Consider the following 22,885-nt stretch of genomic DNA (forward strand, 5'->3'; position numbering starts at 1 on the left):
GAAGCGCATCGCACAGCTTAGATTCAGAGACTTCGTGGTAGCAAGACCGGCCGCTCGATACTCGCTCGCCTAGGACTCACCACTTCGTCATCGGGCGCAGACCCGGTCTCTATACCTCCGACCTTATGTCGACATCCTCTCATCAAACCACTGCCGAAAAACATGCTTGCAGGACACCACGATGGTAGACGGTGAGCACGAGCCCAAGCCTTACACGACGACTACGCCTTTCGGTGCGATGTGGCCTACGTGGACGTGGCCCACTACCCCTCTCAACCAAGCGCGCACGCACTTAGCGTAATAACTACTCGCACCCTCCTCAACACCGACTCAATCTTGTGAGTAGCAGGCTCTGTTCGTTCCATCCACCCCGCCGAAGCCGAGGAAGCGGCCCTAGCTCTCGTGGTGTCCTTTGGGTTCACTACGATCCTCAGCGACTCGAAATCCACTATCTCCCATTTCGCTCGTGGTACAGCTGCTCCCGGTACCTTATAGCTCCTTGAGTATCTCGCCTACCTCGAAGACGAGTATCTGCCTCCCATATCTTTTATCTGGGTCCCTGCGCACGCAGTAAACCCGGGGAACAAGGCCGCCCACCGAAAAGCTCGAGAATTCGTCAACCAAGCGGTGGGCCCCGCCACGAACCCAGAGAACTACGGCGAGCCCCTCATATCCTATCACGTAATTGTGCTCAGCACTATCACCTCGCACGTCGAACAAAACCACCGCCGCATCCCAAACCCACGAAACCACAAGAAATCACATGGCGCCGCCTCCAAATGAATTCGTTCCCGTGCCCGTTGGCATACGCACACACTTACCCCGATCTGTTCAGTCCGCATTGCTCAAAATTTGGCTCCATCACCTCCCTCTCTCATATACTATGGGTCTGCAGCGAGGATCCACCCCCGCCTGATCTCCTGACCACTCCCTCATCCGAGGCATGGGAAAGAGTACTCCGAGATACGAGCCTAGAAGTGCATGTTATTCATAGCCCGAACGAAAAGAAGAGAGTACGTGCAATTTCCCCTTTTCTTGGGCCGAAAACTCCCACCGAAGCAATAGGTCCAGGTTATAAAGTGACAAAGATGAGAAGTGGCAATCTCCTTCTGGAGGTTCGTGACAAAGCTCAATGCGATAAAGTATCCAGAATTGTAACATTTGGGGACACTCCTGTTTCAGTGGGCCCATACAGGTCTATGAAAACAGTCCGTGGGGTGATTTCTGATGATGATCTTATCAATCTGAGTGAAAGCTAACTGTTAGAACGATGGCAAGACCAAAACATTGTGAAGGTACAGAGAATAATCATCAAGCGTGACAACAAGCAGACCCGTACAAAACACGTAATAATTACCTTCGGAACCAGTGACCTATCAGCATCAATTGAAACTGGCTATTGTAAGTTCCGTGTAAGACCATACATTCCCAATCCTCGTCGATGTTTCAAGTGTCAACATTTCGGCCATGGATCGCAGAGTTGCAGAAGGCGCGTCACTTGCGCAAAGTGTGCATCCATGCAACACATATCCGACAACTGCACCTCAGAAACAACTCACTGTTCGAACTGTGCAGGAGATCACGCTGCCTACTCGCGATCATGCCCCACATGAAAAAAAGAGAAACAAATAGTAGAATTTAAGGTCAAGTTTAATCTGTCATTCCAAGAAGCACGTCAATGGTTCGCACTACACAACCAGTCATTTCCCTCCTTCGCCGATGTGACACACCGGGGCGCCGTGCCACACGTTTCTGCACCCTAGAACGTCACACAGAGTGTGGCCGCGGCAGCGCCACCAGCAACCCCGGCTGGAACAGCCTGTACTTTTCCGCCATCTGACAAACAGGGTCGTCAGACCCCCGTGTCTGCTGGACCTCGCACCACCACAAGCGCAGTTAGGTCCGAAAGTTCTGTGAACGTGTCAGCCGAGCAGGTACCATCCAACACCTCACAAGAGTTGATGGATACAAGTCCCAGTCCTCCGGCGTCTCAGACGCCGAAGAATAGGCGCAACTCCTTGGAGCACGCCGAAAAAGAAAAACCCCGAATCACAGGGCCCCCAAAAGGCCCTGTTACCTAACGCAACACTTTTGTACACATAGCACCGCACATTAACATGACAAAAATACTACAGAGGAACGCCAGAAGACTGCTGAGAAACCTCGACGATATCCAGGAACGTTTACACAAGCATACCCCTAAAGTGCTGTGCATACAAGAGACACACCTGAAACCTAAACACACCCACTTTTTACGTCATTACGTTATTTTTCGGAAGGACCGGAATGATGCCATTGTGCCATCCGGTGGTGTTGCCTCAACAGTCAATCAAGGGATTGCATGCCCATACCTACCACTACAAACATCCCTTGAGGCAGCGGCTGTTCGAGCAGTGCTTTTTAATGAGCTCGTCACCATCTGCTCTATCTACATACCTCCACAACACCGTCTTGAAAAGCATAAATTCCAGTCTCTCATAGACGAACTTCCAGAACACTAACTTGTCTTATAGGAGACTTTAATGCACATGGTAGCCTCTGGGTTGACTCTCGCTGCGATGCGCGAAGTCGCCTGATTGAATAGTTCCTTTTTTCTTCTGGTGCGTGCCTCCTGAATCAAAAAGAGCCAACATATTACAACATCGCCAACAATACGTACTCAACAATAGACCTCAGCATAACATCCCCATCACTCCTGCCTCTACACAAATGGGAAGTCAATAATAATCCATACGGTAGTGATCATTTTGCTATCGTTGTCAGCACATCAATAACAAATACATGTTATGCACAGGTTCCGAAATGGCTCACCGACAAAGCCGATTGGGAAAAGTTTCAGAAAATGACTCTATTAATTTGGACTGAAATGGCGGCGTTGAACATTGAGGTTTCTGTGTGCTGCTTTACAGCTTTCTTGGTTGATTCAGCAACGAAATGTATTCCCCAAACATGTGAACCGTCAGGCAAACGACGAGTCCCATGTTAGAATAATGAGTGCCGTGATGCGGGAAAAAACAAAATAAGGCCTGGAAGTTTCTTATAGACTCACCCACAGTCGATAATCTTGTAAACTTTAAGAACATCAAGTCGCAAGAAAGGAGGACGCGCCGACAGGCGAGAAGGGAAAGCTGGCACAAATTTTTATCAGGCATTAACTCATACACAGATGAGTCAAGAGGCTGGAACATGGTTGGTAAGGTGGCAGGAGGAAAAGCACATTCACTTACTCTAGGGAACACATAAGGGGAGAGTTCGGAAGACCAGGCTAACACTCTCGGAGCGCACTTCGCACAGGTCTCCAGCTCATCACACTATAGTGAAGCGTTTCGACGACACGAAACCAGAATAGAAAAACAGAGATTAGAGTGCCAACCCCCAACACATGAGGCATACAATGAACCATTCTGTTTGGCTGAGCTACAAGCCTCACTTAACCTGTTGCAATAAATCTACCCCAGGCCCGGACAATGTGGAATATGAAATGTTAAAACACCTGTCCACTGAAACCAAGAAAGCTCTCCTCTACCTGGATAATGCGACATGGTATTCTAGCGAGCTATCTCAGCCTGGAAGAAAGCTATCGTTATCCCAATTGTAAAACAAGGCAAACACCCGGCCTCAGTTTCCAGCTACAGGCCAATAGCGTTAACCAGCTGTCTTTGCAATGTCTTTGAGAAAGTGATTAATAGGCGCCCGATTCACTTCCTTGATATTAATGGCCTACTTGACCCATACCAGTGTGGGTGTCGAGAGGCTCGGTCCACCACTGACCACCTTGTCCGTATCAAGGCACTAATTCGCGACGCTTTTTTTCATAAGCATTTTTTTCTTTCCGTGTTCTTAGATATGGTAAAGGCATATGACACTACATGGCGCTTTGGCATATTGCGAGACTTGTCACATTTAAGTGTGCGGGATAGAATGCTGACAATCATCGAAAGCTACCTGTTCAATTGTACATTCCGTGTCCGAGTTGGCACAGTCTTATCTCGAATATTTGCCCAAGAAACAGGAGTGCCTCAAGGAGGTCTATTGAGTAGCACACGTTTTTTAGTTAAAATCAATTTCTTGAACCTGTCTCCCCCACGTAATATTTTTTATTGCATATATGCCGATGATCTAAAGATTGTTTCCAAATCGTGCAACATCTCAATGTGCCAACGTAAAGTTCAACTAGAGTGGTTTTATACTCATCGCGCAAAAGAGCACATGCGTCTTGTTCTGCCGAAAGAGGGGCCTCCATCCTGACCCCGAAATTGACCTGCATGGTCAACCTCTGTCAGTGAAGACCGAGCACAAGTTTCTTAGACTAATAATAGACACCAAACTAATTCTAATCCCACACATCAGCTATGTAAAAGACAGGTGCTTAAAACAATGAATATTTTGAAAGTGTTGTCACCCACTACGTGGGGCAGTGACAAGAAATGTCTGATGAATTAATATAAAAGCCTCGTACGCACATGCAAAGATTACAGTGCTATAACCTATCAGTCGGCAACACCATCAGCCTTGAAGATTCTCGACCCTGTCCACCATCTAGGCATTCGGCTCTCTACGGACGCTTTTCGAACTAGCCCCTTGGAGAGCCTGTATGTGGATTCGAATGAATAGTCACTCCACCTACAAAAATGTTACCTGTCTTTTTGTACTTTCTGGAGATGAAAGAAGACAAGAAACACCCCTCTCATATCACAATTATTTATTTGTCTTGTTCTTGTTCGAGAACCGTCCTTCGTTGAGGCAGCCCTGCTCGCTCCATGTAAAGGGCCTGGCCGATAAAAAAAGGCGTGCCTCTTCTCCAACACAGTTTGATGGCTCCTGCAGCATATCTGCCACCGTGGCAGTGGCAGCTTATAGACTGTGATGTCTCTTTTGTTGAAGTCACAAAGCACGACCCACTTACACACATACATACACACTTCCTACACCTACAACATAAATACACATGCCCTGAGATCTTTAACGATGCCTCAAAGTCCAACATTTCTGTGTGATATGCAGCGGTAGGTCAATCCTTTTCCGAGGCTAGCGTTCTTCATCCTGATGCAAGCATTTTTACAAGAGAAGCTTACGCAATACTGGCAGTCGCCAAACACATCAAACATTCTTCATCTGTGCGGTATCTCCTCTCCACTTTTTGCGAAGAGAAGTGGCAGTATGGGAGCGGCGGCCGCGAGCGCGCCGACCGTAGAAGAAAGGAGAAGGACGAGGACAATCGGGTGTGCGCTGGGTGGCAAGTGGCAGCCGCTGGCAGCGGGCGGTTGCGGCCCGGGTTGCTGTCAATAAAGAAGGTTCGTGGTCTGGCTCCGCGACTTCCCTGCGGGGTTCTGGGCCAAGCAGCCACGATACCCCCACAAACTGTACTTTTGAGTGTGAATAGCCGTGAGAGTGAGCATGAGTACTCATGAGTGTGATTGGAAGTGAGTGAGCACTTATGAGGGTGAGAAGTTAGAGTATGACCGGTAGGACTCATAACTGGGAGTAATGATTATGAAAGTGAGTGCTTGATCGTGGATGTGAGTAAGTGTGAGTAAAACGTGAGTGAGTGCTTTTGAGAGGGAGTGGGCGCGAGTATGAAAGTGAGTGAGTGTGGGTTTGAGTGGACGTGAGTGTGAACGTGAGTACACATGAATGTGAGTAAGTGCTTGTGAGGGTTATTAGCGTGAGTACGAACGTGAGTGAGTGAATATGAGCACGAGTTAGGCGTACGAGCATGAAGGTGAGTGCTTATGTGTGTGAGCATGAATGTGAGTAAGAGTTAGTGTGTGTAGTCGTGAGTTTGAACATGATTATCATGAGTGTGAGTGAACGTAAAAGTGAACGTGAGTGACGGCCGACTAATGTGAGTAGACATGAGTATGAACGTAAGTGAGTGACTGAGTGTGAGTAGTCGTGAGTATGAACGTGAGTGAATGCTAATGAGTGGGCGCAGGTGTTAGTATGAATGTGTGTGAGAGCTTGTGAATGTGAGTAGTCATGATTGTTAACGTGACTGAGGGCGTACAAGTGTGAGTACGCCTGATTATGAACGTGAGTGAGTGACTATGAGAGAGGAGTCGGGAGTATGAATGTGAGTACTGATGAGCGTGAGTGCATGGAGTTTTCACGTAAGTGAGTGCGAAGGCTGGAAAAAGGTGCGGTGAGTTTGACTGAATAGTCTCTTGAAGTGCCGACCCATGATAGTTACATGAGAAATGAGTGAAAATGAGGATGCGACAGCGTAATGCCATCATTAAATTCTGCGAAAAGTGTCCCTCAAATAAATTTTTTATACGTCATGGAAATGCGTGATAGATACGTCAGAAAATGCACGCACGGTACAAAACCTAGAAGTTCTCTCACAAAAGAAGTAGGCGTACCTTCAATGAAACCGGCATTTAGAGTTGAATCATTGTGCACTAATTTATGTATTGACACAATGGTTGTAACGGCGGCGTCGCTCGGCACTACAGCGTGCTTCAGTATGGTGCCCCTCTTGAGGTTACACAAGGGGACGCCATTCGCTGGTGTCGTGTATGCATGTCACCAGAAGGCACATCTCTCTTCGGGATTCATGGGGGTGTTCGGGGGGCAGCCGAAGGCGGCCGAAAACCAACGATTGTGGCGAAACGGCATCGCGCACGACTCCTCCGCAGAGCCGCAGCGAAGGTAGCATCCCGCAATGAAGTACGTCTGTTCGTCGCTGAAGTCTTGAAAGCCCAGCAACCGGACGTCACTTGCAGCGATGCGGTGGTTGTTGGCCTGGGCCTACGGAAGGAATAATGAATATATCTATGCCTAAAGGGACCCTGCAACACTTTTAAATGCGAAGCATTTCTTAGCGAACTTCGGTGGCTCTGCACGTATCTATCTATCTATCTATCTATCTATCTATCTATCTATCTATCTATCTATCTATCTATCTATCTATCTATCTATCTATTGGGTAAACTGGTGTGCGCACAAAAAAACAGACAAACGACAGCAGAGAAGAGACAGGGACAAACGCAGACTTTCAACTTTAGAGTTGAAAGTCTGCGCTTGTCCCTGTCTCTTCTCTGCTGTCGTTTGTCTGTTTTTTTGTGCGCACACCAGTTTACCCAGTATTATGAACCAACTCGCCCAGCTACAAGTTTTATTGAACCACATTTCTATCTATCTATCTATCTATCTATCTATCTATCTATCTATCTATCTATCTATCTATCTATCTATCTATCTATCTATCTATCTATCTATCTATCTATCTATCTATCTATCTATCTATCTATCTATCTATCTATCTATCTATCTATCTATCCAGCCACCTACGGCCTTTAGCTCTCATAGCCATTTCGATAATGGATCGATACAAAACTTGGTATGGCAAAACATTACTGTATGAAAAAAATGTTTGACTAGTCATAAAAAAATTGGCAGATCCCACGTACAGTGGGAATCTATGGCATGAGAAGCACAAACTAGAAAGGTTGATATGTCATTTTAAAATCACCACAACGTTACGAGGTGAAGTAAATGATGCCGTACATCACTTCCGCGTAATGATTATCATATTTGGATGTGTCGTTTCCCTTCGTCATCTATTCACGTCACGTGATACCATATTTAGTATATGTGGAGCTAGCAAACCGGCCGTGAGCACGCTATATAAGTGTGGGTATGTCGTCATGTCCTTACAAGACACGCGTGTCAGGATTATCATGTTTGTACCAGTTATATATTTCGTCATCCATTGACGTCACGTAACACCAAATTTGGTATATGTGGAGCTAGCAAAACGGCATTTTTGAGCATCTTCTGTCATTTTTCGAGAGATGACAAAGTGATTTTCAGCTGAGTTTGATATATTATTTTGAATTCCTTGCCATGTCCTACGCTGTAATATTTGCCTTGCGTGTTGTCGGGAGCCTCTACTACCGATCGGCAACGTTTTCTGACCATGCTGAAAAAAAAAAAATCGGCAGATCCCACGTACAGTGCAAATTCGATGATACGTGAAGCCCAAATGAGAAAGCTTGATATCTCCCTTTAAAATCAGCACAACGGTACGAAGCGGAGGTAAATGATGCCGTACATGCATTCCGTGTCATTATTACCACGTTAAGACGTGTCGTTTACCTTCGTCATCTATTCAGGTCACATGATATGAAATTTAATATATGTAGAGCTAGCCAAATGACCGCAAGCTAGCTATGTGCGTGGTATGTTGTGATGTTCTTACATGACACGCGTGTCAGGATTATCATGTTTGCACCAGTGATACACTTTCGTCATCCGTTGACGTCACTTAACACCAAATTTGGTAAATGTGGAGGTAGCAAAACGGTCGCGAGCGCATTATGAGGGGCCCAATATACTCTAATGTAGCATTCACTCGCGCGCACACTGGGTACAGCGACGCTACGTTAGCAAAACGCTAGCACTCTATAATCTGACGCCAGACGCGACCAGCGTCCGTCGGCGCGGCCCGGCGGCAACCGGCGGGAAATGCGACATGCTGCATTTTGCACCGATGGGTTGCCTAAAGAACACTACGTCTCCCCTTTTTCGTGACGGAGGGACGCCGGACGCGCTGAAACGCGCATGCGTCAAAGCAACGCAGCGTGGCGCGCGCCTGCGAGTATATAAGGACCGGCGCCTGGCGTCGCAACGCTGGCGTTACGGGTCGAAATAAACGCTGGTAAGCACGCACACCGCTCACGTCGAAATGTATTGAACCTTGGCAGTGGCATGCAGCCATGTTCTCACATGACCGACATCTCACGATTACTATGTTTGCACCAGTCACATACCTTCGTCATTCATTGACGTCCCGTAATACAAAACTTGGCATGTGTGAAGCTAGCGAAACGGCCGCGAGGGCATCACAAGGGTGGCATGTAGTCATGTTGTTATATGACAAGCATGTCGTGATTCCATGTTTCTATGTGTCATTTACCTATGTCGTCCATTTGCGTCACGTAATACCGAGTTTTGTACATGTGAAGCTAGCGAAACAGCCACGAGCGCATCATTAGCGTAGCATGTTGTCTTGTTACATGAGACGCATCTCATGTTTATTATGTTTGCACCAGTATCATACCTTCGTAATCCATTCACGTCCTGTAATACCAAAATATGGTATAACAGAAACTAGCGAAATGGCAGCCAGCACATCATTACCATGCAATGTAGTCATCTTGTTACATGACACGCATCTCATGAATATGATGTTTGCACCAGTCACATACCCTCGTCATTCATTCACGTACCGTAATACCAAATTTAGTATATGCGACGCTAGCAAAGCAGCCGTGACGGCATCATGGGCTTGGCATGTAGTCATGTTGTTACATGACACGCATGTCAAGATTTTCATGTCACGGTCTGTCGCTTGTGTTCACCATTCAGTCATGTCATGCCATACCAGTTTTGCAACATGCCATGTGAACGAAACCACCGCAAGAGCTGCAGGACCATGAAATGTAAACCAGGACATGCATGGCATTCATGTCATGATCTTCATGTTATGTCTAGTCAATCATGTTCTTCATACAGTCATGTTAGTTATGTCATTCCAAGTTTGGTAGTGATACCATTATCGAAACGGCCAGGAGAGATAGATAGATAGATAGATAGATAGATAGATAGATAGATAGATAGATAGATAGATAGATAGATAGATACGCTCAAAGTCACCGAAGTTCACTAAGAAATGTTTCGCATTAAAGATGAAAATAATGACATGGATGTCATGAATGCCATGATTTATATTTCATGGTCATGCATCTCTTGAAGTGGTTTAGTTCACATGGCATGTTGCAAAACTGGTATGGTATGACATGATTGCATGGCGAACACAAGCGACAGACCCTAACATGAAAATCATGACGTTCGTGTCATGTAACAGCATGACTTCATGCCATGGTCATGATGCACTCGCGGCCGTTTCGCAAGAATTACATATACCAAATATGGCATTACGGTACGTGAATGGATGATGAAGGTATTTGACTGGTGCAAACACGCCCCGCCACGGTGGTCTAGTGGCTAAGGTACTCGGCTGCTGACCCGCAGGTCGCGGGTTCGAATCCCGGCTGCGGCGGCTGCATTTCCGATGGAGGCGGAAATGTCGAGGCCCGTGTGCTCAGATTTGGGTGCACGTTAAAGAACCCCAGGTGGTCAAAATTTCCGGAGCCCTCCACTACGGCGTCTCTCATAATCATATGGTGGTTTTGGGACGTTAAACCCAACAAATCAATCAATCTGGTGAAAACATGATAATCATGAGATGCGTGTCATGTAACAATATGACTACATGTCAAGCTCATGATGCACTGGTGGCCGTGTCGCTAGCTTCACTTATACCAAATGTGGTACTATAGAACATGAATGAATGACGAAGGCATGATACTGGTGCAAACATGATAAACATGAGATCCGTGTCGTGTAATAACATGATTACACGCTACGCTCATGATGCGCTCGCGGCCGTTTCGCTAGCTTTACATGTACCAAACAAGGCATTACGTGATGCGAACGGACGACATAGGTAATTGACACATCCAAATATGAAAATCATGACATGCGTGTCAAGTAACAACATGACTACATGCCACACTCATGATGCGCTCGCGGCCGTTTCGCTAGCTTCACATATGCCAAAATTGTATTACGTGACGTCAATGGATGACGAAGGTATGTGACTGGTGCAAACATAATAATCATGAGATCCGCGTCACGTGAGGACATGACTACATGGGACAGTCAAGGCACCAATACATTTCGACGGGACGCCGTGCGCGTGCTCGCCAGCGTACATTTCGTCGGGTCACGCCGGCGTTGCCACACCAGGCACCGGTATACCTTGTAGTCGCAGGCACGCGTCACGTTGCGTTGCTTTGACGCATGCACGTTTCAGCGCGTCCGGCGTCCCTCCATCACAAAAAGAGGGAGACGCTGTCTTGTCTCGGTAACGCATCGGTGCGAAATACAGCATGTCGCATTTCGCGCCGGTTGCCGTCGGGTCGCGCCGATGAATGCTGGTCGCGCCTTGCGTCTGACTATAGAGTGCTCGCGTTTTGCTAACGTAGCGTCGCTGTGCCCAGCGTTCGCGCACGTCAGCCCTACATTGGAGTACATTTGGTCTTTCATGATTCGCTCGCGGCCGTTTTGCTAGCTCCACATATACCAAATTTGGTGTTACGGGATGTCAATGAATAACTAAAGTATGTGACTGGAGCAAACATGATAATACTAACATGCGTGAGATGTAAGAACATGACAACATACCACACTTATATAGCGTGCTCACGGCCGGTTTGCTAGCTCCCCATATACTCAATTTGGTATCACGCGACGTGATTAGATGACGAAGGTAAATGACACATTGGAACATGATACTCATGACATGGAAGTCATGTGCGGCATCATTTACGTCAACCTCGTAACATTGTGCTGATTTTAAAGGGAGATATCAAGCTTTCTCATTTGTGCTTCACGTATCATCGATTACCACTGTACGTGGGATCTGCCAATTTTTTTCAGCATGGTCAGAAAACGTTGCCGATTGGTAGTAGAGGCTCGCGACAACACGCAAGCTAAATATTAGAGTGCAGTACGCGGCCAGTAATTCAAAATAATATATCAAAGTCAGCTGAAAATCACTTTCTTATCTCTCGAAAAATGACAGAAGATGCTCAAAAATCAGACGCAGCAAACCCATATATAAGTTATTGGCTGATTTGAACATGGCGTGCTCGGTCGTTACAGAGATTACCGCGAGAGGCCGTCACTCGTCCACGCATGTGGGCACGATCGCAATGAGAAAGCTGCGCATTCAAATAAAAAAAGGGAAAAAAATACTCAAGGTCACGAGGTGACGTGACGTTTTTGTTTGCCCCTCCCATCCCTTTCTATTTAGCTTCCAGCGCTTTCGTTGGGATGAGAGAATAGAGACGGCGATTGCAGCGTGTGACAAATCTTTGTAACTCCGCTGGTACTGTTCGGATTCTTAAAACCTTGGCGGCGTCGAATTGTTGAAGCAATACGCTTTTGCAATGAAGCAATTTCATGGATATTCAAAGAAGTGTTTCAGTGCCCTTTAGCGGCAAAATATTTGCTTTATAAGACGTAATTGTTCTCCTTTCATGAACTAATTTGTAACACGAAAGTGTTTTATGCCAAGATCCACCAAGACTTCAGCGACGTATTTCCATCACGGGTATAATGTTGGAAAATTAACGCTACCAAATGAGAAATAAAAAAAAACATTCAAGAACAAGTTTTTTCGTCGGGAGTCGAGCATCTGATTCCTTAGGAAACGACGAAAGACGCCCAGCGCTCTGGGGCTAAATCATTGACAGAACAGCAGGGTGCAATACGAACACGCCCTTCACACATTCTATCTCGCTCCGTGATATGTATTGGTGAAATGACGCAAAACGGGGTGGTGCCGCCGTCTGTGAGTGTCAACAGAAGCAATGCGGCATGGCGCAGTTAGTGCATAACTTCCAAAGTTGCACACCGGCGCGCACTCTTATAGGACAAGGTTAAAACATCTCGAGAGCAGTGAAAAACTCTGACCGAACGAGCATCGTAAAGTTGTCGACGTGGTTATGTTTTTTTTTTTTTGCATTTCGCTTAGTGTTACAGCGTGACAACTCGTTGTTGAAGTTGTGCAGTTCCCGCATGAACGAACGATGTTTTACCACCCACTACATCGAGTGTGATAGCTCCGCCTTATTATTAAAGCTGCCGCAGTAAGCACTACAGCAAGATGTCGAAACGGGAAGGTCGTGTCTTGTTGGAGCGAAACTGAGGACAGCAGGACCTGTTATGCCAGCGCACGTTCGCGGCTGAAGCTACGAACCTCTGCGCCCCGCGTTGCTGAAGCACACTATGCGTTAGCGCTGGCATTGGTTTCAGGAGCAGACATCACTCTGTTTTCCTCCATAACATTGATTGATTGATTTGTGGGGTTTGACGTCCTAAAACCACAATCTGATTATTACAGACGCCGTAGTGAAGCGCTCCGGTAATTTCGACCACCTGGGGTTCTTTAACGTGCACCCAAATCTGAGCGCACGGGCCTCCAACATTTCCGCCTCCATCATAAATGCAGCCGCCGTAGCCGGGATTCGATACCGCGACCAGCGGGTCAGCAGCCGAGTACCTTAACCACTAGACCACCACGGCGGGGCTTTCCTTCTTAACAGACGATTGCTGAAGACGTGCATATTGAGTAGCAGTGTCAGGAGCACACACCATGCTGTTTTGCTCCAAGACGCGCATATCGAGTATCAATGTCAGGTGCGCACACCATGCAGTTTCCCTTCATAAGGAACGATCGTTGAAGACATGCATATTGAGTAGCAGTGTCAGGTGCGCACACAATGTTGTGTTTTCCTCCCTAACAGACGATCGTTGAACACGCGCATATTGAATAACAGTGTCAGGTGCGCACACCGTGCTATTTCCCTCCATAATTAACAGACGATCACTGAAGACGCGCATACTGAGTAGCAGAATCAGGAGCACACACCGTGCTGATGATGATACATTTTTGTTTATGAAAAAAAAGAAAAAAGAAAAAATTGGTTCGAATTCTGAATGTTACACCGCAAATGTCGTCGAAAGACGATAGTCTTGCGTCTGGAGAGAGTGAACAAAACGTTTATTTGATGTTCTGTGCAAGAAAATCGGTGAATGGTATTTTGCAGGTGCTGCGTTAGAGTGCCTCGAGCGTGTAGCGGAGTCAAATGAGCGCATCGAGGCGCGTTAGACACAAGTGCCATCTGGCAGTTATCTTCGAAAACGAAGGCGTGCAGCTTGAAAAAAAAAGATGCACGCCAGTCTTGGATTGGATTGGATAAACTTTTATTTGGTCCTCCAAAACACAGATCACTGTGCTGCGGGCAGCTCCCACGAGGGGACTGAGATGCCAAGCTCCTCAGCCGCCTCGCGGGCTTGGTGGACAGCCCAGAGCTGATCTGCCAAGGATGAGCTGCGGATTGCCGCCTCCCATCTGGCAGAGGTGATGTTCGATATATGAGCGAATTTGGTGCACTGCCAGAGCATGTGTTCTAATGAAGCTATTTCCCCACAATGTGGACAAAGATTACTTGGGTATAGGTCAGGGCACATGATGTGTAACATTTTCAAAGTAGGGTACATCCGCGTTTGCGCGCCAGTCTCGGAGGTGATAAGGAGTAGAACGCAAGGCGACGGGCAGGTGCCACCACTGTGACGTCGTTGCAAAGCATAGGGAACACCTTTTTGAGCATCGCGTTGCACTGTCAGCGCAGCGTGATTAAATGCTACATTCCTTAGTAGTACTTGTGTGTGCCTCTTCTAGTATAAAGACAGACATGCAAAACATCGAAGCGTTGTTGTGGCGCCTCAGATGTGCGCGATAATTGGTTCTTTAATTGACAATCACACAACTATGAACGCTAAACCTTGAGAAATATTGGTGGGCGCTGCGGATGGGGTTGGCCGTTTCGTGCCGTTTGAGGTATCGTTAAGGCGGAAAAACAGATAAATGTACAGACAGACAGACCAAAATTTTTCCGTCGAAGGTCCCCAAGAAAGACTATCGTCTTTAAAAAAGGAGGGGAGAATGTCAAGGGTGATTTCCCCGTTCCAGAATACCAGTGGCCGCTGCAGCGTCACCGGCTTGATCCAGGAGACCACTTTGGGTCTCCAAGTCAGGTCGGGCGAGGACGGCCTCCCAAGGCTCCCCCAGTAGCGGGAGTATCAGAGGCGACTGAACCTCCATAGGCTTGTTCCGGCAGTCCCATGTAACGTTTGCAACGTCGGTCGTGACTCGCACCACGGACATTGGTTTACATATGCAATAGGGTTTATGCGATGCCACCTTTCTAAATGTAGATAGGTGTCAAGCTGAATTTGTTTTAGCTGGCGAGCTTGGTCAACCTCATGCGATTCGTACGATTTGGCATACCGCTGTTTTGTCGTCCGTTGATTCAGCTCGAGTATATCGCGTGCAGTGCAAGGTTCATACTGAGTATTGGTGTCGCTGTTCACTTGGTTGCTCAAATCAAGAAACTGTGCGCCAGCGCATTACCCGAGATACCCTCGTGGCCTGGGCACCAAATTATAGCATGGTCCTGTATCAGCCTGTCCCATAATATTTTCAAGGCGACATTCGGAAGTGCAACACCAAGAAACATTCTGCTGGCTTCCTGGGAGTCAGACAAGGCAAATGTGGAGGCGTTTTCTGCCTTTTTAGTTCGAAAAGCTAGCGCCATCACCATCGCCTCCGCCATCACTGTACAAGTTGTTTTAGTTGACGCTGCCACAGTTTTAGCGGTGTGCGGCATTGGTTGAACTGCTACTCTAATGCAGCTCTCGTTTGATTTAACAGCATCGGTGTATACTACTTTGTGGCTTTCGCCAAACTGCTTTTGAAGCTGGCGAGCTCTAGCTTGTCTTCTCGCCCCATGGTACAACTTACTCATGTTTCGCGGAATGGGGCAGACAATTATGTGTTGGCGTGTTTCCCTAACCATGGTAGTAATGTTCTCTCGGCAGTATTGTGGTCTCGTAGGCTTTCCCAAGCGAGTGAGGGTTTCTCTGCCTACTGTTGTAAGGCACAGTCGTTTCTTCTGCGAGAGAAGTGTTGCTGCCGCAAACTCTTCGAAAGTGTTGTACACACCAAGAGCTTCCTCTTTGTCATTGGGTGCATTAAGCGGTATACCTAAAGCAGCTTTTATGCTCCGCGTACTATCAAGTCCATCTCTTTAATTTCCGTTGGTGTGAGCTCTTGAAACAGTAGTCCATATGTGACCCTACTAAGGATGAAGGCTTGTACCAGGCGTAGAGTTTCTCCTTCGTTTAGCCCTTTGCCCTTTCTTGTTATTCTGTGAATCATTCGAGCTGTTCTTTAGTTTACATTGCAGCATTTTGATTGTATTGCTTGCTCTTTTGCTGCTTTGGGACCATAGACCTAATATTCTCATCGTTCGTCTCTCCGGCAGCGTTTGATCTCCTATGCCTAGTTGTATGGCTGATTTGTTTCTATAATTTCTGCCATGAACGCAGATAAATTCTGATATCTGGAGCACATGTCACGCCATTATCGTGAGCAAACGCGTGGATGGTGTTGATCGCTTCTTAGAAAGTTTGCTCCTTCTTGCCCAGTGAGCCTTTTTTGACCCACAGAGTGATATCGGCGTAGAGCGTGAATTGGAGGTCAGAGATTCCCTCCCGCTGCTTTGCTAGTCAATTCATCGCTATGTTAAAGAGAGTGAAAAAAGAACTGTGCCTTTCGGTGTGCCTCCATTTGGCATTGGAAATTTTCGGGGGCGTATGTTCTCAGTGCCAATGGTTGCTGTGTGGTTAGAAAGAAATGAATTGATATAGCGAAATGTTCGAGCACCCACAATTCAATGATTGCAGCTATTCCAGTACAAGTCTATGAGAGATTGAATCAAATGGCTGCCTCAAATCCAGCGCTGTGACTACGTTCTCGCCTCCAGTGGTTACATTCTGAATCGCTTCATCTTTTATTTGCAGGAATGTATCCTGCGTTGATAAATGCTGTCTCAATCATGTTGTGAGACGGATAATTCTCTCTTTCTATATATTCAGAAAGCCTGGTGTGCACAATCGTCTCGAAAAGCTTGCCTAGCAATGATGCCAGCGATATGGGCAGAAGGTTGTGGAGCGTTTTTTCCTTTCCAGGTTTTGGAATAAGAAATATGTTGGCCTCCTTCCATTGGCAAGGATTTCTCTCCCTTCCCAGACTTTTTCGTTAAAGTATTGGGTAATTTTTTTTATTTTGCTTATTGCTCATATTTCTCAGCATCACATTAGTTATTCCGTGCTCTGCCGGAGCCGAATGGGTTTTACGCGCCATGGCACCCGCGAACACCTCGTGCTCACTTATCATGGAGTCTAGGTCCTGATTTTCTAAACCCTTATATTCTAGATTCTTTATAGTTTCCCCACAACTGCCAATGTATTTCTCCCGAAGGATTTGCAGCAAAGCGTCATCATCTCCTTTGAATTCTCCCCCTAAAGTTTGCAATGTTCTAGTTTTAGTAGTTTTCGTGTTCATGGCGTCTAGCATACTTTTCAATTTTGCCCACGTTTTAGTTGTAGAAAGCGTTCCCCTAAGGAAATCACAGAAGTTGACCCAATTACTAGCCTGAAGCTCTCGGGCATATTCATTAGCTTTTATGGACAATTCTGCGATTCTGGCTTTCAGATTTCTATTCAATCTCAGCCTTTTCTGCCTTTTGATGATGCTGCGTCGGGCTTCCCACAAGTGCATGAGGTGGGATCCACTGCTGGAGTTCTTTCATTTATTTTGATGTGCTTGGTATGTAAGCTGTGCGCCTTCTACGTATCGTCCACAAAGTCGTCTAGCGTTTCTAGCAGCTGCTGTGTCACCGGATACTGCCTGTGGGCCTCCCAATCGGTTATTTTAGCAATCCCATACGACCTTTTTTAGCTTCGCAGTGGAAGTGGAAAAAGTGATTATCAAGTGATCACTCCCCATACTCTCATCAAGATTTTTCCACGACAAGCTTTTAATATTCTACGTGAATGTTAGATCCGGATATGTGTCCGTGCAAACACCATTGCCTAGTCTAGTTGCCGCCTGAGACATGGTCTCTAATTGCAGCTCGTATCTCTCTACTGCCTGCAATAAATTTGCGCCTTTCCTGGTGTTTTTCCGGTATCTCCATTAAGTATGGGGAGCATTGAAGTCACCGGCGAAATCTGCCTTTATGTGCCATGTGCCCAAAAGCCCACTCGAGCATCTCGAGAAAGTTGACGTGACGCTCTCTTGCAGGTCTGTAAATATTAAGAATAAACGTTTAGGTGTACCCCTTTTGGTGGTATGGAGCTCAATCAGTTGGTGCTCGGTCGGGCACTCAGATTGATGTTATACACTGTTCGCAATACCTTTATGCACCAATTTGGCAATCCTTGAGTATTTTAAATTTCGGATGGTGTAATAATATCTTAATTTTATTACGCCCTTGCCAATTTCCTGCAAACATAATATGCCAGGCTGCGTAATTGCAGCGTCCATGTATGATTGCAGCGCCGCCGCTCACATGTGGAACGAGCGGCAGTTCCAATGCCGTATCTCAATGGAGTCCATGATGCGAGTTGTATTACTGGCCATGGCTATTCACACTCTCGACATCTGTAGAGTCAGACGCTGCCCCATTTTTTATTTTACTTGCCATAGGAGCATCCGGATCACGGCAAGCTCTTTTACGCGAGCTTCGCTGTTTATTCATGTGTACATGCACATAAGCCTTGTGGCTGTGAAGCTCCGCATACAATTGTTGCTGAATGTTTTGTAGACCGTGCATCTGTTGCACCAGTTGGGTCATCGTTTGTTCAATACTTTCTAACGTGACGGGCTGAGTGGAGGGTTTATCTGCGTGATTAGTTCTGACTACTGCGCCCATGGAGTTTCGTAATTGCATCCGTGGAGCTGCTACATCCTATTTTAGTTCGCCCAACGACTGCTTTAAATATCGGTTTTCCAAAAGTATCCTCTGATACTCAGGAAGGGATGTTATTGGAGTCGCCCCCCGCCGCCCTGCTCACCTGCTGCTGGGTCGAGCTCCCGGTCACTCCAGGCGTCTTGGTTGGGGTCGGGGGTCGGGATTGAGAACAGGAGGTAGGTTGCTACTTTGTGGCTCCTAGTTCGTGATGTTCCTTCCTTCTCTCCCGTTATCGTGCCTTGTGCCTATTTCTTTCCGCTGTGTCCGCCTGGTTCCCAAGCTGGGGTCATTCTTGATTATCGTCAGTGTCTTCCGATGCATACCACCTTGGTTTTTGCGGTGATGATAAGGCTCCGCTAGTTGCCTTTTTGTCCGTCGTCCGGTCTGGCAGCTTGGGATGCTGCTGCCTTACTGGCTGCTTGAAGCACTGTTTGCATTCTTTGGTCCCCGTCAGGTGTCCCTTTCCACACGTGGAACATACAGAGTTGAAAAGATGGTCCGCTTGAGGCTTTTTCATACCACAGTTGTGACAAACGGCAATGATGATCGTCGGGTAAACGTCAGTTCTGTGTCCCGTGTGCTACAGGCATAGCAGAATTGTATAGTATTTTTGAATGGGAAACAGGGGATCTCTCCACCTATATAGTACACAAATCTTGGTGTTATGGGGCCAAAAAAACGTGATCACCACTGTCTCTTTCCAAGCATTCTGGCTTTCAGGATCTCGAGTCCTTGGGTCTGTATGCGTAGATTTGTTCGGAGAGTTTCTCGGCTTGTGTTGGGTGTCAGACCATGTATGACTCCTTTTCGTGTGTCATTTCTTACTGCTGCATAGGTATTGACAGCGTGCAATCTTCCATTGAGATTGAGGCTAGTGATTTCTCTAATGATATCAGCCACGTCCTGGTTGGAAGTGGAGATGATCAATATGTTGGATCCTGGCTTCAGGCGGAGCGAAAATTGTCTGCCGCTTATTGCACGTTCACAACTGCTTCTGCAATTTGTGGTGCCATTAGTTCTCTTATAGGTAGTTCTTGGGATGGTCTTACGATGATTTTGAAGTCCTCCTTGGGCAGCGGTGGTAACTTACGCTTTAGTGGTCTTCGTTGCGACGTGTTTTGCGCAAGTGACTTGGATGTAGGACTCATGAAGCCGTACTGTCGCTCTGTTGTGAGTTTTTTCCCGCTTGCTCGAGAGCTTTCTTTTGACGAGCGGTAAGGAACGTCTGCCAGCCTCCGTCATCGTTGCGTTCCTTGCCTCAAGATGTTCCGTCGGTGTCTTCGTTGTCTTGGAGGGCGGTGCCATCACCCGGAACGCTGTCTCGGCATTCCATTCCAGCATGATCCAAGGCCGACGTATCAGGCTCTGCTTACTGGTCTGTCTTCAGACGCAATGTCTTCTTAAGTGGTGTCTTCTTCGCTTTCAATCAGGCAGTAGAGGCCGCAGGCGCTCTCGTAAGAGCCAACGAAGTTATCGACATGGCACACTACCACGCCGTCCACGCTTGGCGCGTCTCAGGCGTAGGCATCTCGCCGCGGCTGCGTTGCTCGCGCGACCACTGCAGGCATGTCGTCGACCGAAAATAGATGTGAAGAGACAGCTCACCGAGAAAAGTTCATCCTCCTCAAGTAGACCTGATGTTTCTGAGCACAGTGTGACAACACAGACCAGGTAAGTAACAACAAAATCACATAAAATTAGCGAAACTTGTGGGGCACATGCGAGTGGTGCTTCCCTCGTAGACGAAACCTAGCGGTCTCCCTACACCGAGCTGTTTCCCTCTAACAGACTATCGATGAAAACGCGCATATTGAGTAGCACAGTCAGGAGCACACTCCGTGTTGTTTCCCTCCATAACAGACGAGCGCTGACGACGCTCATATTACGTAGCAGTGTCAGCATTGCACACCGTGCTGTTTCCCTCCATAACAGACGATCGTTGAGGACGCGCATAATGAGTAGCAGTGTCAGGAGCACACAACGTGCTGCTTTCCTTCAAAAGAGGCCATAGTTGAAGGCGCGCATATTGAGTAGCAGTGTAAAGAGCGCACACCGTGTTGTTTCGGTTCATAACAGACGATCGTTTAAGACGCGTATATTGAGTAGCAGTGTGAGAAGCTCACACCATGCTGTTTTCCTCCATAACGGACAATCGTTGAAGACCCGCATACTGCGTAGCAGTGTCAGGAGCACACACAGTTCTGTTTCCCTTCATAAAACGATCGTTTAATACCCCTGTCACATGGGCACTTAAAAGTTCTTTAAGTAAGCGCCTGAAAAATCTGAACTCATAAGAATACACAGTAAGTATTACAAAAGTAACGGTGCCATAAACTTACAGGTAGACGGCCATGCCATAGCCGAGGTTACTCAGGCCCGTATACTTGGCTTCTGGGTCCAAAGCAATGGCAAAGCCAGTCACACGATAACCACCTTAAAGACTACGGTTAAACAGATAGCTAGAATGATCCGTCGCATCACTTATCATAAAAAAGGCATGAAAGAAAAGGATACTCTCCGGCTTGTCCAGGCCTTAGTTTTGAGCAGAGTGACGTATGGCCTACCGTACCACTCACTCGACAGAAGTGAGGAGAGCCAGGTGGATGTGCTCATTAGAAGCGCTTTTAAGGCAGCACTTGGTCTACCCACCAGCACACCGACCGAGCGGCTCCTAGCTCTCGGTATACATAACACTTATGCTGAGCTCAGTGCCGCAGTCCTCATGTCTCAGAGGAATCGTCTAAGTGAAACTTCAGCAGGCAGGGCGATACTCACTAGAATAGGAATTTCGCCCCACCCACAGCACATTGATGAGGAGCTGGTCGACGTAGCCCAAGAGGTCCGAAGGCGAATCTCAATCGCACCGGTGCCCAAAAATATGCATCACGACTTTCACGCTGAGCGACGTACTGCGAGGGTAAACTGGCTTCGAAAGCAATTCGGCTCAGCTTCAAATGTCGCGTACGTCGATGCGGCCAGTTTCGATTGGCAGAGACACATAATTACTGTTGTCGACAACAACATGACGCTGCTAACGAGTGCCTCCGTACGCACGACCTCGGCTACAAAGGCGGAGACGATGGCCATAGCCTTAGCCTTAAGGTTTCAGGAGCGTAGAGGGGAGCCATCAGTTATTTTATCCGACTCCCAGGAAGCCTGCCGGCTCTTTTTAAGGGGCCGCCTTCCAGCAATGGGGCTGAGGTTGCTAGGATCCAAACTCACTCACCACCATCGCTTGATCTGGTGCCCGGGACACGCAGGTCTCGAAGGCAATGAAAGGGCGGACGCTCTAGCTCGTGCGTTTTGTAACCGAGCGGAGAATCCATCTCTTTCATTGACCATGCCAATTTTACCTAGGGAGATTCTAGCTCACCAGCGCTTCACGCGTCAAAAATGTGGAACACCTCACAGATCCCTTAATGGGGAAGAGGCCACTGACCTTAGAAAAATTCAAACGGATGTATTTCCGCACCTACTGAAGTTACACGCGATACATCCAACTCTTTACCCGGCTGTATGTCCGTGGTGCGGCGGAAGACCGACTCTCTACCACATATCGTGGGGGTGCGATCGTAAACCAAGTGACATAACCAATTTTCTCGGCGAACCTTTAACACCTAGTATGGAGCAGTGGGAGGCACAACTCGCTAGCTCGGACCCAGGAGTGCAGCTCGCACTACTGGATCAAGTCCGGCGGGCGGCTAAGGCCAGTGGAGCCCTGGACGTAGGGCCCCAACCATAAAGGCTCTAAAACGCCCCTCTCCCTTTCCCCTTCAATAAAGTTTTACTCTCTCTTTAAGTAAGCGGTCTTTTTCCGAAAAGGAGTTCCTGAAAGCAGACACACGGCACAGAGTGAACTCCTTTTCAGAAGTGGTCTTTTTCGTAAACTGAGTTTTTCGATCTCTTTTACGGCTCCGAATGAGTAGCCTCGAAACCAGTGGGCGCCAGCAATTTTCGAGTGGTGGGAAGAAAAGAGCGAATGCTTATTTTTCTGTCACCAAAACTCTTTGTAAAAACAAATTTCATATCCTGCAGAAGGTGTAATGAACTCTTTTAATGGTTATTTCCTTTTATACTCTCATAAGCAGCTACAACGCGTCGGCAATATCACGTGGTGACGCTCGGTCTCGCGCCACGCCGTTTTGCACAAGCGAGGAAAGCGTGGCAGTCGTGTGTTTGCCCGTCATTCGAGTGGTCCGAGTCCGAGTGTCTGTGGCGATCTCCGCAGATCAAGCAGCCGGCGCCCCACGGAAAAGGCAGCGTCTGCAATGGTCGGAAGCAGACACGTGGAGCCTAATCAGACTCTGGGAGGTACAGTTTCCTCGAACCACCTCTCGTTTCGTTTGAAGGCCCACATCGATCGATCGCAGGCCTTCTCCGACAGCTCCAGTGCGCACAGCGAGGAATCGCTGAACAGCAGTTGCTGCTTG

The 22,885-nt window shown here is 47.4% G+C and overlaps 1 protein-coding gene across 1 annotated transcript in view; it reads right to left on the reverse strand.

The window, feature by feature from the left end:
- Window positions 1-5,344: 5,344 nt before the first annotated feature.
- LOC142770362 (neprilysin-11-like) overlaps window positions 5,345-22,885 on the reverse strand; it is a 31,834-nt gene continuing 14,293 nt past the window's right edge. The window contains exon 3 of the mRNA XM_075872680.1: window positions 5,345-6,750. Within this exon, the coding sequence (XP_075728795.1) occupies window positions 6,526-6,750 (225 nt within the window). The 3' untranslated portion in view covers window positions 5,345-6,525. The remainder of the gene's footprint in view (window positions 6,751-22,885) is intronic.

The sequence above is a fragment of the Rhipicephalus microplus genome, chromosome 1 (genome assembly GCF_043290135.1).
Source record: "Rhipicephalus microplus isolate Deutch F79 chromosome 1, USDA_Rmic, whole genome shotgun sequence".
Classification (NCBI taxonomy): Eukaryota; Metazoa; Arthropoda; class Arachnida; order Ixodida; family Ixodidae; genus Rhipicephalus; species Rhipicephalus microplus.